This window comes from Colius striatus, chromosome 17 (genome assembly GCF_028858725.1).
Source record: "Colius striatus isolate bColStr4 chromosome 17, bColStr4.1.hap1, whole genome shotgun sequence".
Lineage (NCBI taxonomy): Eukaryota > Metazoa > Chordata > Aves > Coliiformes > Coliidae > Colius > Colius striatus.
The window spans coordinates 2603630-2622529 of record NC_084775.1 but is presented as its reverse complement, the minus strand read 5'-3'; the positions used below and the strand labels follow the sequence as shown (position 1 = coordinate 2622529).

Here is an 18900-nt window from a genome sequence, read left to right as displayed (position 1 = left end):
CCTGTGCCCAGTATAGGTCAGCAGTAGTCTGAAGTCAGTCTCTATGGCATAGGTTAAGGGAGTTGCTCCACAGGAGCTGGAAAAAGGCTGTTTAAGCAAAAGTCACCACAAGACGTTGGACTGGGGTGTGGGGATGGCATTGACTGGCTAAGGCAGGACCACAGCAAGTGCTTCTGGGTGTCTGCAAAGCAGCTCTACGTGCAGCTCCTCATAACACACCCAAGTGCAAAACAGCGAAAGAAAAGCCTCATTATTTGGAAAACAAACAGTTGCCAGGGAAAATGAAAGCTAAAAGAGCAGTAAGAACAATGAGCTTTAAGACAGCAAGGGCAACACTTCAAAGGTAGCAAAGTTATGCAGTACAAGTTCCCTAAAAGCTGAAGTAGGGGCTTGTGGTCCATCTTTACCTGCAAGATAAAGGTTCCCATTTTTCCCAGCCTTCCCTTGTGCAGGCTGCTGCACGCTCCCACTCATCCCTCCCTGCAGCAGGGATGACATGGCCACACACATGCCATGGCCAAGCCCTGCAACACAGCACATTGTGCTGAGCAGCACCGTCAACTACCTGTGTCACACAGCCATGACGCTTGGGCTTGACCCAAGAGGGACAGGGATGAAGGAACCAAGGGATGAACCCAAGAGGGACAGGGATGAAGGAACCAAGAGCTTCACCACTTGCACCGGGGGATGGATGTGCAAAGCCCTCCTCCTCAGAGGTGGCTCTGTCAGGGGCTGGGACAAGACCTGCAGGACACTCCTTCAGAAGAGATCTATATCTTAGGACTTGAGGCAGGTGCAGGGTCACAGAGGTTTTACTGCAGTTTGTTTCAACACCCAGTGTTTACAGAGAGGAACGTCCGACCCCACAGCTCAGGATCAGAGGTTGCAGGGAGGGCAGCACAGAGCAGTTCACAACCACCTCTGCAGATGGCAATGGGGCCATGGCAGCACAGCAGGGAGCAGGTCATGGTCCAAAGGGGACAGAGAGAGCAGTCTGTCGGGCCTTCAGGACAGATTGATATCAGGCACTCAGCAAGGCAGAGGAAAGGCAGTGCTGCAGTTTCAGGAGACAAGAAGTCTGCTCCTTACAGCTTTACATGCTCCTCCTCTAATAACTCTTGCCAGGTTAGTCCCACTCTCAATAGGATTAAGCAAAATCCCCTTTTTAGTCTAGCCTGCTCCTGAAAATTCTGCTTTCTCATCCATGGGCTTCCAAAAGCAGCTACAGCCAGAGGTGTCCAGTGGACAGTTTAACAAACTACACATCTCTGGTGTTTAGATGTTCTTGCTAGGTAAGGGAGAGTGTAAAACTCACACAGTGGGGATATGTGTTTCAGAGAGCTGCCTGGCTGGGACAGTGACTGAGAGCTTCTCCAGATTCCCAACACAGCCTCTGTGACTCTTGGATGCAGGTTTCAGACAGCCGCTCCTCAACCCCATGTCCAAGCACAGAAAGGGCTTGAATGCTCTCAAAAAACAACTTGCCTTCCTTCAAAACACCCTGGGGCTGGAAGCAGAGTTAGAGGCTGTGACTGTAGAGTACCAGCCCCATGGATAAACATTCCTAACACAAAGGAGAATGCATGTACCACCTGTTCTTATGGCCAAGCTTGAAGATTAAATGCTGCTGTCCAACCTGAGCTCCTGTCTGGTACCAAGGCCCAGGAATTGGTAATAAAAAACACTGGTTAGAAGATCATTCTGTGTCTACAAACTGGAATGTAAAATGGAAGTGTGCCCGAAAAAGTCATCTTTGCACTGTCATCAAGTTACCAAGCTGTGATGATGACTGATAATCACCACAATCACAGCATGGAGTATCCCTGGGCAGTATGAACCCTGCACTAGGCAATACATTTCTTTTCACACGTCCTGTTTCATTGCCCTGAAGATTTTGATCTGGAAGCAAAATAAGAAGATCCAGCTCCTGCTTGACTTATGAAGAATGGCCTTGTTTCTGTGCTGGAATACTCTTAGTTCAGAGTTTGAACAACTCCTTTTTTGTGTTTCCTAATTCAGCCACCACCAGAAAAGAAAATTCAAGGGAAAAATAGAGATAGGATGAAGAAGAAATACGCAGCTACAATGAGTAACAGTGGGGAAAGGTCCTAGGGCAAGTTTTAAAACTGGGAGAAATGTGACATATCCAAAGTGATACAAACCTTACTGAGCTTTGGTCTGTCATAGGGCAAGTGCCTATCCATAGTGCACATCACAATCCTGTCTGAGAAACCCTCCTGGCGCAAGGTCTCTGCACAAACCAGTCCAGCTGCCCCTAAGGGAGAAAGAAGATAGACAGTAGCTGTGTCTATGGGCATTTGAAGTCTGAACCCTTTTGTTCCTACACCCCACAGGGGCTGACTGCAAAATCACCCTTTCCACTAGCTCTGGCCATCATGGACATTCCCAAGGCAAAGAGTTTGCACAGGAAGCCAGGCAGGGTGGGAGCGCCAGGCAGGAGGGACCCCTCTGCCTATAGTGTGTGACATTAGTCCTCTGTGGGCCATGTCTGTCCCTAACCTCACACAAATACACAGAGAGCCCACCCGAGGAGCACTGCCAATGCCTACACACCTCTCAGGCTGAGGGGCACAGGCAGCCTCTCAGAGCCTCTCAGGCTCTTGCAGCTTCCCCTCTGCACGCTCAGCTCCTGGTGAGTGTACAGCCAAGCACAGCGGCAGGGACTTCTCCCTTCTTCATGGCTGAAGTGTTGGGTGCATGCCTCACTGCAGAGGATTTTGCATGCAATTTCTGGGAAGTTTTTTTTTTGTTTGATTGTATTTTAAACACAGGAAAAAAAAGCTAAATCAAATCAAAAGGTGTCTTGGGGTGTGCTGTGTCCCTGCAGCCAGGCAGCCTGACAGGCATATCCTTTCTTCCCTCGTCAAACTGGTGAGACTTGAGAGCTCAGGTGAGAAGTTCTGAGTCTCTTCTCAATCAAAAAAGCCTTGCTCAATGGTGAGTGTTGCAAGGGCCAGGGTTTCTGTAATGCCAATGAAAGAAGATGGACCTGGACGGTATCATGGCTTGGTCTGCCAACAAAAGGCTCCTGTTGATAGAAGCAGGGGATAGTGGAAGAAAAGACAAGTGGATGGACATGCTGCCTGGAGCTTGCTGAGCCAGGACTGACACTGCACTGATGCCAGGATGACCCTCACATGAGCAAGGGGCCACAGTGGCTTGCCCTCATCTGTGCTGGGCATGGCTGGATCCTGGTCCTCAGTGCAAGGCCAGAGGAACAGAGTCTTTCCAATAGTTCTTCCTCACAACCCCAGCTTTGAAATCTTTGATCAGAGTAGACCTTGCTCTTTAATAGACTTGTAAATGTAGCTGGCCAAGCTTGAGGAAGTTCCTTCAGTAATGGCTAACACTGCCTGTGGAGTGACCTTGCAGAGGATTTTGATGACCATTCAGCCCCCTGGCACACCAGGACAGCCCAGATGCAGCAGCAGTGTCACACCCTGAGCTTTTACTCAGCAAACAGTAGGGGCATGAAGAAGGGAAAAGGTTACCCAGGAGGGTAAAAGCCAGTCAGGCTGGTTCTCCCCTCTGCTCAGGCTGTGAGCTGCAACTTATATGGCAGGAGCAAGAGATTACAGTGGGCTCCTCATTTCAATTGCTTAGGTCTGGTGACCTGGGGTTGTAATAGTGAACAATTCCTGTGCCAGAAGCAGCCTCCAGATCCTGTTCCAACACCAGGCAGCTCATGTCCTCCTCCCACCCTCCATTTCACCACGACACGGTCCAGCCTGGTACCAATCCACTCCAGAGAGAACTCAGGATGGATTTGTTCCATCAGGCTTTCTACAAAAACCACGTTACACAAATGGAAATGGGACAAGAGATAAGAAAAGGCAGTCTGACAGTTTCACTGTTTCATGCAGGGATTTGACATTTTCTGGGAAGACGGAAGAATTTCTCTTCAGAGAAGCACCTTGAGGTGAGAGCTTTGGAGCTGCAGGCAGCTGCAATGGGATGTGCAGACTCCAAAAGAAAAGGTATAGCCACATCACAGGAGCCCCTGAAAGGACTTTACACTTGCCAGTTGTGGAAATTTGGGTGTAGAGGGAAAAGGGTTCAGGGCACCCACTACAAAAGACTGACAGGGAACTACAAAGCTCCATAGGCCAGAAACATTGGGCACTTTTAGTGTGTAGGACAAAAGGCTCAGGAAGACCCTCTGGTTTGATCCCTCACACATGGAGGGTGACAGAAGGTGTGTGGCACACAGACATGTTGCTCTGCACACACCTGCCCAGGAGAGGACACACACATGTCCCAGCACATGCCACCTGGTACCTGCACCGATGATCAGTACATTGGTGCTGCTCAGGTTATAGTTGCTCAAGGAGATGCACTTTGCCATCATCTTTGTCCTCCTCTGTGTCTGAAGAGCCTATGACATCAACAAGAAGAACAGTCAGTATCTTTTCTCAGCTTTTTACCTGGGTAGCCAGGCAGGAATGGAGATAACTACACTATTGTCATAAACCAGCCTGGATAGAAAGGGAACAACTACACCCTTGTACACTACAAGGGCTCCAAACCCATGATCATATCCAAATACCTCTCCATCATCCAGTGCACTACCCCCTTACAAGGCACAAAAGGAAAATAAACACATAGTCTTCTGCAAACTCATTCAGATACACAGAGCTGGGAAACAAACCCCTAGAGAAAGCAGCCCAGGTGTGTCATTGTGCAATTCTGCAGCCAAGAGGTGAGATGGAAATGCAGAAGTCCTATCAGGAACTGCATCCTGTGCCTGAGTGGAGCTTGTTCACCTCTGATATCCAAAGCTGATGGACTTGTCCAACCTACCAGAGCACACCTGAGGTCTTATGCCACAGTAGCCCTGCTGCACTGACCCCCTACTGCCAGCCATCAGAGTCCAAAATGCATTTCTGGTAGAGGGAAGAGTCTCAGTCCTCCTCATCAAATCAGTAGAAGTGCTGACATTAGGGTAACCTCTCTGGATCTAATCCAAGTACAGTGAGAGTCTGGCTGGTTCTGAGCTGCTGGATTCACCCACATACATGCCAACATGCATAAGAAGAAGCCTCTACATGGAAAAAAGATTTCAGTGGGCTGAATGGGCTCCATTCTGCATCCTGCCTGGGAGGATGAGAGCCCTCCCTGTCCACACACCAGCTTACTCTGCAGCAAAGGGAGCTGATGTCTGGGTTCAAGAGGGAGCAAAAAGGGACCTCTGGCATTGTTGTACCATGCTCAGAGACAGCAGATAAGGCCCAAGGGCTGATGGAAGAGACCTATTTCCATGGGCCAACTAAATTAAAAGTTGCTGTGAGCTTAAGAAAACAGGACAAGTTCAGGACAAACACCTACTACGACGTCCTGAACCCATGGACACTCCAGCTCAGGTGTACAGACACTGCAGGGGGATGGAGGGAGCACAGGCAGCGTGGGAAGGGGACACAGCATCTCTACCCTCCTCCACTTGTGCTCTGTACAAACTTTAGGCTGTTGCTGGAGACAGCACTGGCCTAGGTGGACCTTTTGCTTTACCCACGTTGGGTTCTCACACATTCTTCTGTTCAGGCACCACTTCCCCTGCCAAAGAACCCAAAGAAAAGCAATTCCTCCCCACCCCCACAAACACAGAGCACAAAGCAAAAGCATGGGCCTTGATCTTGGGATGTGAGTGGCCTCCCACCTGCTTGCTCGCTCGGATGTACACCTTCTCCTTCTCGATCTTCACCTGAGGGTGACACAACAGGAGTAGATTGTAGGTCAGTGAGTGCCTCTCCCATTGAAGAGGGTGATTACTCCCTCTGTGCAACAACTAATGAACTGAGCAGCAATCTCACCAGGTCTGCTGAGAGAGCTCAGGCCACAGCACGGCTCGTCCCAGCTCAAGCTGGGGGGATGCTTCCTGTCCCCTATCAACAATGAACTGATGGGCAGTGCAAAAACTGGTTTCTCTCTCATACTTAGGGCTAGTGTCTCAGTCCCACCCCACTCCTGCCCAAGGGACCTCCCAGACTGTGAATCCCCACCCTCGGGTTCCTTGGAGGTATCTGATGTCCATGGATGGATGCAAGAGGAGCTGCAGGGAGGAAGGAGAGCTGGGAGAGGTGCTGCTCTGCACTGACCATCCCAGCATGTGCTTGGAAAATGTTTGCTCCACACCTTTGAAGAGCCTGCTTATCCCAGAGCAAACAGCCGTTCTGCAGATGACACTGAGCAGTGCAGCTGCCAGTCCAGAGGGAAGAGATGCCTTCCAGCCCAGGCTGCACAAGTGGGCCCATGTGAACCTCATGAAGTTCAATAAGGCAGGGTCCTGCAGGTGAGTCAGGGCAAGCCCTGGTATCAGTACAGCCTGGGGGTGAAGGGACTGAGAGCAGCTCTGTGGAGAAGGACCTGGGGATGTCGGTGGATGACAAGCTGGACATGAGCCAGTATCACGCCTGTTGGGGCCTGGGCTATAATGAATGTTATGGAGTCAGTCAGAAACGAAGAAAGTTTGCAGTTTGTCTTTGAATTGCCTTCTACAGCAAAAAAGGACAGAAAGGAATGCCTATGTGATAGCTGCTTGAGCAAGGGGAAAAGCCAAACTGCAGATTGTGACAGAAACAAGGTCAAAGCAAGAAGACGGGACAGAGCATTAAAGTAAGCACTGTTAGAAGACTGAATAGAGCATTCAGTTTAGCTTTGTGTGATTGCTTGCACCTGACTAACAAATTGTAACATATGTCACTCACAATAGTATAAAGTTAAGTAAATGTGAGGTAAGCACAACCATAGTCTAGTGTGAGAGAAAACTAACTGAAGGCCGAACAGATGGGGTGATGTTTTAAGCACAGTAAGGCTGGTGTTTTAATTACAATAAGGTTGGTGTTTTAACACAATGAGGTTGGTGTCTCAGTTGTTACAAAAATGAAGCTTTGAGGCCTTATGCACAGCACGTGATCCTCAGTGTTAACTGATTGCCATGAACTGTAGCACGTTACAGCATTTGGAAAAGGTATATAGGTGATGATTATGTGGCAATAAAAGGGAGCTGATGCACATCATATTGGTGTCTGGTCGCTCCCGTCTCGCCCAACAGAGAAGAACCCCTGCACAATGAAAAAGAAACCCTGCACGTGCGGAGCAACATATCCTGGGCTGCACCTAAAGCAATGTGGGCAGCGGTCAAGAGAGGGGATTCTGCCACTCTACTCTGCTCTGGTGAGATCCCACCTGCAGAGTTGTGTCCTCAGCACAGGAAAGACTTGGACCTGATGGAGTGACTCCAGAGGAGGCCACAAAGATGGTCAGAGGGCTGGAGCACCTCTCTTATGAGGAAAGGCTGAGAGGATTGGGGTTCAGTCTGGAGCAGAGAAGGCTCTGGGGAAATCTTATTGTGGCCTTTCAGTGCTTTAAGGGGGCTTATAAGAAAAATGGGGACAGACTGTTAGCAGGGCTGGCAGCCATAGGACAAGGGGTAATGTTTTTTAAACTAAAAGTGAGTAGATTTAGACTAGATATAAGGAGGAAATGTTTTACAGTGAGGATGGTAAGGCACTGGAACGGGTCACCCAAAGAAGTTGTGGATGCCCCAGCCCTGGAAGTGTTGAAGACCCGGTCGGATGGGGCTCTGAGCAACAAGGTCTGGTGAAAGATGCCCCTTCCCACAGCAGGGAAGTTGGACTAGGTGGTGGCTCAAGGTCCCTTCCAACCCAAAACATGCCTTGATTCCATGATTTCCTCCATTGCTGTAAGAACAAAGGTCTCACCTGGAACCTGGGTAAGCTGTCCAAGCCAGGAAAGTCCTCTATGTCACCGGTGGAGATGTTGAAGCACGCTCCGTGCCAGGGACAGCGGACTCTTCCTTTGGACAAAACCCCTGCAGGAGACAGGGAAGAGCACAGTTGGTGCTGCCCTGCAGCAGCTTCCCATCCCTGACTGCAGCCCGCTGCCATCCCGCTGCCGTGACCTGACCAGCCAGGGAGGGCAGAAGCCAGGCCTCCCTCCTGCTGTTCTGGCCACAGTGGACTTCTTTGCTGCCTCACAACATGCTCTCCTGAGCAAGGCTGAGCTCCTGAACGCTGGAGGCTGCTGCCCAGGGTCTCCTGCAGTGGCAGGAGCTGTGCTGCTCTGTCAGTGTGTCCCCTCAGCACTGCCACTGTCCCATAGGACACGTGGTGGCTGTTGTGGACGTGGACAGTCAGCAGCATCTTGGCTGCTTGATGTGGAGTTCTCTTAGCTTGCACAGGGCATGGGTCCAGCCAGTTGGGACAGAAGGTGAATGGAGTTACCATCTGGGATCCTGAACAAGGGATCCCACCTCCAATGTCCTCACTGGCTGCCCTTCCAGCACCTCTCAGCACAGCTCCAAAGCTGCTGCTCTGCCTGGACTCCACTCTCTGGCAGTGCCTGGGGCTGCACAGTCTCCAGGGTCTCAGAGTCACCTCCACAACCCCAGTAGCACCTGGTACCAGCAGCACCTCAAACAGAGCACCACTTATTAAGGGAAGCATGTTTCAGCACAGATCCTGAGACAACAAGGAGCCTTCACACCACCAGGAAAGCACAGGGCATGGCAAAAGACACACGTTCACTCCTCACAAGTGTTTGCTGAGGCTGCTGCCTTGGACTTTGTCTTCTCTGCCTGAAAGAGTTGTCTCACAATGGCAGGGCAGAGCAAACTGCTACGCTTTGGCCATGCCACTGTCCTGAGCCTGTGCCCTTGCTTGCAGAGGCACAGCAGTGTCATGTCTCATCACCCACCTCCACACGTGGAGACACAGGGGCAGCCTCTGCATGAACTTCTGCAGCAAACCCTCACTCCCCAGGCAAGACCCCTGTGTGAGCTGCCAGTAAGGGATGTGCCTGCAGAGCTCTGGAGGGCAAGTGGGCTCTCACCTCCCCTGGCCCACGGAGCAGTGTGGGGCTCCTGCCCTGCTCAGCTGACTACAAGCCCCAGTCAAGGGGCTGAGGGGGTGGCTGCCTGCACCCAGCAGTGCTCAGTGGGCACACAGCAGGATGCTCTGCTGTCTTCACCAGTGTCCACTCCTCCAGCACCGCCTGCTGCCATCACAGACTGTGGGCAGGGACCTGCCTGAAGCCCATGCTGAGAAAATTCCAGGATGCATGCTTTTAAGTCCCAAGATGAGGACCCACTGTAGCTCATCCCACTTCAATTGGTAACACCAGCAGCGTTTCTTTTTGCTACTGAAAGGATTCCATCAGCTCAAAGAGCTTCTTCCTTCCTCCACAAACCGGATTTTGATTCACAGGGAACTGTGGTTTTGTGGGATTTTTTAAGGCCTGAAATGACCTGAAAAATCATAAGGTGATTCTTTTTTCCCCTTTAAGCCTTTTTTTAGCTCCTCAGTAGCTGGGAACCAATAAAGAGAACAATATGAAAAACCCCATAAAGCCAGGCTTTGTGTGGACAGAGAGCTGCAGCTACTCCACCCCATCCAAGTGAGGTTCGGCTCCAGCTGAAGGATGAAGGAGAAGCTGAACTGAACGGTGCCTGGGCCATTTTGTTCTTGTCCCCCAAAGAAGCACCAGCCCTGTGACCAGTAGTGGCAAGCTGGGGTCACCAGCAAATCAGACCTGTAGCAACCCAGGTTTGTGCACTCCCGGTTTTCTGCCCACATCTTCCTCCAGCAAGGAGATGCCAAGGCGATGCTGGCTGTGCCACACAGCCCAGCCCTGTGCCTGGCAGCGCAGTGGGTGAGCACCGGGCTACCTTCTGCCTACAGCTGGCTGCCCTGGGTTAGTCTCCTGGGATGTGACACAGACACAGCCTGACCTTTGACCAGAGGAGCTCCGTAGTGGGGACACTTGTGTCCCACGGCGTGGAACTCGCCACTCTCCTTGATGAGCAGAGCCTTCCCGCAGCCCAGGTCCACTTCCCGCATCCTGAGGAGAAGGAGCAGAGAGAACACATGGCACAGCATCCTCCTGGCAGTGGATGCCACCCCTCACCCTATGCCCCAGCCCTGCTCCTGTCAGGCTCCCACCTCCTTCAGTTTGCTGCCCCCTGGATCAGGTGATTTACAGATGGGGGTCACTCCAGTCACTCCAGCAGCTTTGGAGGTGGCTCTGCTGCTCCCAGCATGGGGCATATCTGAGCCAGGCCATTAAGTGGCAGATTCCTCATTCCTCACTGTGCCACAAAGCGGCCCAAAGCACCCCCTCAGCTGTCAAGAAGTGGCTGGTGGTCTCCTCCCAAGTCCAGGGGATCATGAATAAAGCTTTTCTGTACATAGTGGGAGCAAGAAACCGAACTGGCTTTGCTACAACATCATCTCCCCTCCTGGCCCCAGCAGCTCAGTGGGTCCCTTCCCAAGCTTGTGTTCCCTCATTCCAAGCAAAGACAACATTTCTGAGACTTGAAAACCAAGAGAGGCAATTCTGACCCTTTGCATGCTTCAGCCTTGGGGTCTGCTTCCCTGCACCTCAGGAGGTTGTGCTCTGGTCCTGGCCACATCCCAGGGTCAACAACATAGGTCACCTCCTGATAAAGCCCTCAGGACAGCAGACACCTACATGTGAGCTCCCTTGCTGTTTCCCTCAGCTGTTTTTGCAGAGTAGAGCTCTCACAGCAGAGCTGTTGTCCCCAGCTCTGCACCACGGAGGGGCTTTGCTTCTCTAGTGCTGCTGGCACTGAGCCCTGTGTTTGCTTAGGAGCCAGCTTAACCCTCAAGCCTTTCCCCCAGAGAGATTCGGGTGCTCTTTGAAAGACTGCAGTTGCTTGTGTGGTACCCTGGACAAAAGTGTGATGACAGCTGAAGGAATCCTTTGCACACAAAGCTTTGCAACTTTCAGGCTCTCTGGCTCACACCTTCCCAGCTGCAGGCACTTGGTCCTTGGCCAGCCAAGCCAAGTTGAGCCTCCAACCACCCCTGTCCTGGCAAACAACATCTCTTTGCCAATCATGCACCCTGTCTGCAAGGATAGAAGGGACTGCTGAATGAGTGACTGCCCCATGATCCTACCCACTGCAGGCTGCCTGGGCACAGCTCTGCAACACAGCTGCAGCATGTGCTTTTATTTGCAAGGGATTCCAAGCCCTACTGTACACAGGACTGGGCTGCATTTAGGCAGTTGTATGACATGGGGCAGTTGCACTAAAGGAGGTTGTAATGAGGTGGAGGTCAGTCTCTTCTCCGGAGTAACAAGTGCCAGGACAAGAGGAAAGGGGCTGGAATTGCCCCAGGGGAGGTTGAGGCTGGAGCTGAGGCAGAACTGTTTGCCTGAGAGGGGTGTCAGCCCCTGTGCCAGGCTGCCCAGGGAGCTGGGGCAGTGCCCAGCCCTGGAGGGATCCCAAAGCTGTGGGGCTGAGATGCTGAGGGGCTAGTGGTGGGCTTTCCAACCAAAAGTATTCTCTCCTCTCCTCTCCTCTCCTCTCCTCTCCTCTCCTCTCCTCTCCTCTCCTCTCCTCTCCTCTCCTCTGAAATATGAGTATTTCAACTGCTCATCATTTCCAGGACACTGCCCAGACCTTTGCCAAGGGGGTTGCTGTGGCTTTGCAGCCATAGGGGCAATGTGGGCTGCCCATGCATCACTGAGTGAGACTGATGCTGCTTTGCCCTGAGCAGATGCTTACTCTCTGCTCTCTCTCTGTATGTCCACTAGATCTTCACCCCAACATGTCCTGTTCTCATCTTTTCCCACCACTGAGGTGCTCCTTTTCCAACAAACAGGCCTGATATACCCTGTTATATATATCCACCTTGGGCAAGTCTTCCTGCAGGTGCCTGCTCCACCTGTACCAACCATCCCACTAGAGTAATGGGAAATGCTGAATTTCCTGGCCACCTTAAGTGAGAACAGCAGCAGAGCTTCTGGTGCCTGCCCTTGAGAGCTCTTTCCCAGTACACTGGCAGCCCCACTCTGAGCAATGCTGCTCTGCTCCCTCCTCATGTAGGACACTTGGCACTTGGAGATCCTTCTGTCAGCACAAGAGGAACAGAGCAGTACAAGTCCTGCTGCATTCCTCAGCTGTGCAGCACTTCAGATAAAACCTGCTGTTAAATGACAGCCATAACTCTACAGGAAGATAAGTGAAAGAGTTTACAACTCACCCGAGGAACTGTGTGACCTCAGAGAGTCAAAAACAAGGCCTGGTGTCTTCAAGGCAGCACACAGATCCCTGCAGGGCTCCCAATCCCACCCTCACTGCACAGCAAGCAGGTGATTTATGCTGCAGTGCTCCCCTCTGAGATATTTGCTCAGCTGGGAGTTTGTCCTGCTGCCCTACTCCACTCCTCACTTGGGAAGCACCAGCTAAAACTCAGCTCTGGCCTGCAAAGGACCTTTGCTCAGGAGCTGAGGGAGCACTAGGGGCTGCCTTCTGTCTGCAGCTCATTGACCTCCCCCAGTTAGCCTGCTGGGAGGCTGGGTGGGTGCAATCCCAGAGCTTACCCTCCAGTATCTTTTACTGGTTCTGCTGAGGCCACCTTGGTACCAGAAAGATAGAGAGGGAGGGCAGAAAGAGTACCTAGAGCTCACAGACTCCACTAACACAACACAGAGGTGCCTGAAGCCCTGTGCCAGTGCCTTGCACTGCTGCTGTGCCCATGCACACTCCTGCCCAGCACGCTCCCAGGAAACCCCTGTGGGCATTAGACTCCTTTGGTCTGGCCTCTTGTTTACATGAACCGTGGGACCTTCTTTTGAGCTACACTCAGCCTGCTGGAAAAAAAAGAGCTATTCTCCAGTTAAAAGGCTCAGTGATGGCAAGGCCACTGCCATACTTGGTAGTGTCAGTAGCTGAATGCACACTCAGTTGAAAGGAGAACCCAGATTCCAGACTGAGGCCAGTTTCTTGCCCTGGCTTTAGCTGAGGAGTTCCCTTCTGCAGGCAAGTTCTGATGGACTGCAGCCAGCTCCTTTCTCACCTTCCCTGCAACCAATAGAGCTCTTCCAGCCTTCCATCTACCCTGCTGCATGCTTTCCAGTCAATGTACCTATTGCAACCCTAATTTTCCAATGTCCTTCTTGTACTGGGGCACAAAAGCAGAGCACAATCTTTTAGTAACACCCCAAACACAAAGTCAGCAGAAGCTCCCTCCATGAACACTTGGTGTTCAGTCTTTAGGCCACATCTTGACACTGGAACAGGACCCTCCCTGTGCAACCAGTATTTCCCAGGATAGACTCCCAGCTCCAGCTCCAAGGTAATCCTAGTGACTGCCCCAGGTCTCCTTTTCCCCAGACTTTCTGTTGCTGCTCACCTCCAGAGGCAGGGGGCTGCCCCTCATCTCCCAGAAGCAGCCCTGCAGCCACTGTGCTTTGCCTTCCAGTCCAGTGCATCTCTGCTGACTCTTCAGTGCATGGACCTGCTCTGTGATGGGTGGAAAACTGACTGATGGCTGAGCCCAGAGGGGGGGGGGATGGAATTATATCCAGTTGGTGCCCAGTTACACCAGTACTGCTCCCCAGGGCTCGGTTCTGGGGTCTGTTCTGTTTAACATTCTTATCCATGACCTGGATGAGGGGATCCAATGCACCTTCAGTACATTTGCAGGTGACACCAAGCTGGGGAGTTGCATAGACCTGCTTGAGGGCAGGAAAGGTCTGCAGAAGGCCCTGAGCAGGCTGGAGCCATGGGCTGAGGGCAATGGGAAGAGGGTTCAACAAGGCCAAGAGCTGGGTCCTGTCCTTGGGCCACACCAGCCCCAGGCAGAGCTCCAGGCTGGGGCAGAGGGGCTGGAAAGCTGCTGGACAGAAAGGGCCTGGGGGGCTGATCAACAGCAGCTGAACAGGAGCCAGCAGCGTGCCCAGGGGGGCAAGAAGGCCAAGGGCATCCTGGCCTGTATCAGGAACAGCGTGGCCAGCAGGACCAAGGAGGTGATTGTCCCCTTGTACTCAGCACTGGTGAGGCCACACCTTAAATACTGTGTCTAGTCTTGGGCCCCTCTTTACAAGAAGGACATTGAGATGCTGGAGCACGTCCAGAGACGGGCAATTAAGCTGGTGAAGGGTCAAGAGAACGAGTGTGATGGGGAGCAGCTGAGGGAGCTGGGGATGTTCAGCCTGGAGAAGAGGAGGCTGAGGACAGACACGAGCACTCTCTACAACTACCTGAAGGGGAGTTGTAGTGAGGGGGCTGTTGGTCTCTTCTCTCCAGCCATGAATGATAGAATACGAGGAAACGGCCTCAAGTTGCACCAGAGGAGGTTTAGATTGGCCATTAGGAAGAACTTTTCCCTGACAGGGTTGTTGAGCATTGGAACAGGCTGCCCAGGGAGATGGTGGAGTCCCCATCCCTGGAGATATTCAAAGACACACAGATGAGGTGCTGAGGGCCGTGGGTCAGTTCAGTGATGGGCCTGGCAGTGTGAGCTGAGGGGTTGCACTCAATGATCTTAAAAGTCTTTTCAAACTGCAATGATTCTATGATTCTCATCCCCACCTCTCACTGCAGGAAACCATTTGCCTCCAGGTCCTGATGGCCCTCCAGCACTTCTTTGAGATGCAGCAGAGCTTGCAGACTCTGCCACACCTCATAACATGAAGATGTAATCTCTCCCTGCAATGGTCCAACATGTGAATTCCCATCACAATACAAAAACCCCAGTTTATTCCTGGATGAACTCACCTAATGGGAAGAATTTATAGCCCATAGAGCCCCTTAAGTTTAGCACCAAATAGCTTGTACTATATGGATTATTTCAGAATATTATCACAAGCAATAGTTGAATTTCAAGCAAAGAGCTGCCAGATTCCTGCTGTGTCCCACACACTTGACATCACTCCCTCTCTGGAACAAAAGCTATTTTGAACTATGTTTTCTTTCACAGAAGGACGGTGCCTGCTGAGGTGCTGGCCACCAGACTAATGGAACATGAGGAAAAGGCACATCTATCCCAGCAAAGAAACACCAGCCTGTAAAGCACATGGACAGTGACAGGCACTTCCTAGACTTCAGAAAACTCTGAAGTCAGAAGCTGGACTCCCCTGAGGTGTGTTGCCATCACCAATATTTTGTCAAGTTAAATTATCTTCTCCAGAAACTCTAAAGGACAGAAGGTTTGGTTTGGGTTATAAGGTCTCTTCAAGTTTTAGCTGCAAAAAAATATTAGGCACTTACTGTCCATTCTCCAAGTCCTTCACGTGGCACACGGACGCTTCCACCACGTCCTTGGGGTTGTGGTAGGGGTTGCTGGCAATGGGATGCTCCTCGAGGTGATAATGCCGGGCAGTCCCGTTGACTTTATAGATCAGGGGGCTGGCTTTCCCGTTGGGTGACATCTCCTCCTTGCTTCTCTCCTTCTCAGGTATCACAACTTCAATTTTCACCTCAACTGCAGGGACAAGCAGAAAACTGCATTCATGTGAAGCCAGGGGTTTTGCTGCCATTCTGCCTCTCCCTCCCTCCCTCCCCAGGCTTCGAAAGGAGCTGACAGACACCAGAACTGACATTTTTTGTTGGCTTGCTTAGGAAGATGAAACATTTGATATCACACTCGGCTTCATTACTCAAGGTCGTTATTCCAGTGTTTTTCCTCCATCAGGCACCTTTGCATGCACAAAGTACATATTCTTGCAAGCAGACATTAATCATCGGTGCAAAACAACCCCTTAGTCACAGTTCCTGTTCTGTTTAGTGGAAAACAGCTTCAGGCAGCTAAATGTGAGGCATGCCAAGGCCCCTGGGGCTCAGACTGACTTCAAAAACCCCTTTAATTGTTTGTAGAGAACATTAACTGAAACAGAAAGCCAACACTGCATGGTGTGTAAAGCTGCTTCATTAGATGAAGACCAATTAATAAGGAACTAGAAATATCCAAACATTACTTCTGCATGAGGTTTTAGGGTAGAGTGCACCTTCAGCATCAAGTGAGAAAAGGAAGGATGGTCCCTTTTACCTTAGTGTGTGTCCACCATTGAACAGGTTTGTCAATAAAAGCATCCCTGGCCTGGGGAGCAGGGGATGTAGGGACAGGCAGGCATTGCTTGTGCCAGTGCAGCACATCCCCCTGACCATCAGAGAGGACACCAGAGCCACTGAGTCTCCTTGGCCCCACCACCACCCTGGGAGCCATCATGGGGCAGCCCCCTGCTCCTCCAGCCCCTCTCTCCTCAGCCCCCTGCCCTCTCCTTGGCCACCTGCATGAGGATATGCAGATGCTCACCTGAGCTCCTCAAAGGGCAGCACCCTCCCAGATGCACACCAATCTGCCACCCCATGCCCAGGGACAGCATCAGGGGAAGCTAGAAATGAGCTCTCCCATCATCAAGTGAAAAACATCACTTTAAGCTCCTAGGGACTTCATAAAACTAAAGCCATTAATATTTATAACAAACCCCACAGGAGTTCTATAGCGAGCCAGGAGGGAAAGTGCCAGAGGCTGAAGAACAGGAGCAAATGGGAGACTGCTGAGCTTTCTCTGTCTTATAAATGTCATGGACAGGAAAGGCTGTGCAGAAGATAAAAGTCAAAGCTCACAATCTAAAGGAGGGACAAAGGGAGGGGAACAATGTGCAGCAAAGAGAAGTGACAGGGTCTTCCCAGCTTCATGTGTTGCCCCACACCAAGTCCATTGAGAGGACAAGGAGGAAAAGGTAAAGGGCAAGGTCATTTGTTTAGGAAAGGAGTAAAACAAGTGGTCATGAGCATCCAGGAGCTGGGGGCAGGCAGTTGTTTCAGGAGTCCTGCACCTCGCATTCACCCAGGGCGGATCCAGCAAAGCCAATTGCTGTGTATCCACACTGAACCGACAGCAAATGTGAACTTGTGTTGTGCTACTGCAGCTGCCAGCTGCACGAGTTACTGGGAGCTCATAGGCCCAGCACCATGCATTGACAAAAAATATGTTGCTATGAGCAAATTTGTTCCTGCAGCTCTGCAGAAGCAGCTCAGCTCCCTGCAGGTACCCTGCAAAGAGGCTGCTTTTCATGAGCACCGCTCTCCTGTGGAGTTTGGGAAAGCAGATATGGATCTTCCAGGCCAGAGTTAGGAGAGACAAGAACCATCCATTCATGACAGGTCCCGTGAAACGCTCCCATGAAAGAAAGAGGATCATTTCAGATGATGACCCAGCCCACCAGACGTTTATCTGGAGGCAGTGCAGCTGTGCATCCTTGCAGCCTGACCCTTGATCAGGCAGCCTGCAGAGCTGCTGCTGCTGCACCAGCATCTCCGAGTCCTGATGCTGCCGGTGATGCTGGTGAGCTCACTCTGCAGGGAACAACTCCCATCTCTCACTTGGCCCGATGCCCCTGAGCTTTGTTTTCCAAACTACATTTGGGTCAGGTGAGCACCCACAGTGCTCCCTGATCCACAGGAGTATGAAGCTGCAGGGATGAAGATTGAAATTGATCTCTGAGCTCCTCACTTCTTTCTCTGTCACAAAAACATTCACAAGAAGCAGCAGGACTCTGGCACTGGCACGTGACAGCACTCCCAGCCAGCCCCGCTCACCAACACTGCTGGATAAACGTCCAAAGGGAAAGAAAAAGAGGTATAAAGTCTTCCTGACTCCCATTTTGGGCCCCACACCTCACTACTTGCCTCTGTGTGGGGCAACTCCCCTGATCCTTTATCCCCATTTCTCTTCCTCCTCCTCTGACTCCCTGTGGGCTGTTCCTCTGGCAAGAAACCTGCATTCCCACGGGATGATCCCTCCAGGAATCCATGGCTCAGTGGCACCTGAGCTGATTCAGCAAACTGCTTCCATTGCCATCAGAGAAAATGACATTTAAATGAAATATTTATAAACCCAGGTTTAATTCTGAGCTGCAGTTGGCACAGCACAGCCGGGGCCTTTTGACAGACACTTTCTATAACTGCTCGAAGAGGCTCCTGACCTTAAAGCAACCTGTTTGGAAGGTTTCACAAAATCTCAAGGGCTGGAAGGGACCTGGAAAGCTCATCCAATGCAACCCCCCCGCCAGAGCAGCACCACCTAGAGCAGGGCACACAGGGACTCATCCAGCTGGGTTGGAATGTCTCCAGAGAAGGAGCCTCCACAGCCCATCTGGGCAGCCCCTGCCAGGGCTCCCTCACCTCAACAGGGAAGAAATTCTTCCTTATGTTTATTTGAACCTCTTCTGTTCCAGCTTGTGCCTGTTGCCCCTTGTCCTATCCCTGGCCATCCCTGAGCACAGCCTGGCTCCAGCCTCCTCACACCCACCCTTGATGGATCTGTAACCATGAATGAGGTCACCCCTCAGGCTCCTCCAAGCTGCAGAGCCCCAGCTCCCTCAGTCTCTCATCACAAGGGAGATGCTCCACTCCATCATCTCTGTGGCCCTGCATTGAACTCTCTCCAGCAGCTCCCTGTCCTTCTGCAGCTGAGGGGCCCAGAGCTGGACACAATATCCCAGATGTGGTCTCACCAGGGCAGAGCACAGGGGAAGCAGAACCTCTCTGACCTGCTGCCCACAGCCCTTCTAATCCACTGCCATTGGCCTTCTTGCCCACGAGGGCCCATTGCTGGCTCCTGCTCATCCTGCTGCCCACCAGTACTCCCAGCTCCTTTTCCTCTACACTGCTCTCTAACAGTTCATTCCCCAAAATTTCAGTTACATGCTTACAAGCCTGTGTGAGGGCTGAACCCTCAGGGAGCAGCCAAAGCCACCACTGCCACACAGCAGCACTGCCCAGGCCACAAATAGTGGGAAGAAGGGTGAGAGCTGCAGCTTCCAGAGCAGAGAAGCTCCACATGTGCACATCTATGGATACTTAATGAGTGGGATGGATGTATACACATCCCTCTGTGTGCATCTAGAGAGATGGGTGTAGATATAGATACAGGCAGATATGCCTGCTTGCCCTGTGCCATCAGCATCATATATACACATATAGAGAAAGCTCTGTATGTGGTTTTGTGTGTTCATGTACATTTTAAATACACATGCATTTTTTGAGGCCAGAGATGGAAGTATTTTATAAGAATACACTAAAAAAGGAGATAAAACAGCTGAGCATTA

General features: G+C 51.5%; 1 protein-coding gene across 5 annotated transcripts in view; it reads right to left on the bottom strand.

Moving 5' to 3' along the window:
* AIFM3 (apoptosis inducing factor mitochondria associated 3) overlaps nucleotides 1–18900 on the bottom strand; it is a 58064-nt gene that overhangs the window by 15438 nt on the left and 23726 nt on the right. For 4 of the 5 annotated variants that reach the window (XR_009819896.1, XM_062009851.1, XM_062009850.1 and 1 more), the window contains exons 3-8: nucleotides 15056–15269; nucleotides 9767–9876; nucleotides 7740–7849; nucleotides 5675–5719; nucleotides 4300–4396; nucleotides 2163–2275 (exon numbers count right to left, since the gene is read on the bottom strand). Coding sequence is in view for 4 of the 5 variants with exons in the window: in XM_062009851.1 (XP_061865835.1) it covers nucleotides 2163–2275; nucleotides 4300–4396; nucleotides 5675–5719; nucleotides 7740–7849; nucleotides 9767–9876; nucleotides 15056–15269 (689 nt within the window). In the remaining variant the exon portion in view is untranslated. The remainder of the gene's footprint in view (nucleotides 1–2162; nucleotides 2276–4299; nucleotides 4397–5674; nucleotides 5720–7739; nucleotides 7850–9766; nucleotides 9877–15055; nucleotides 15270–18900) is intronic. The other variant, XM_062009853.1, reaches the window with a different exon arrangement.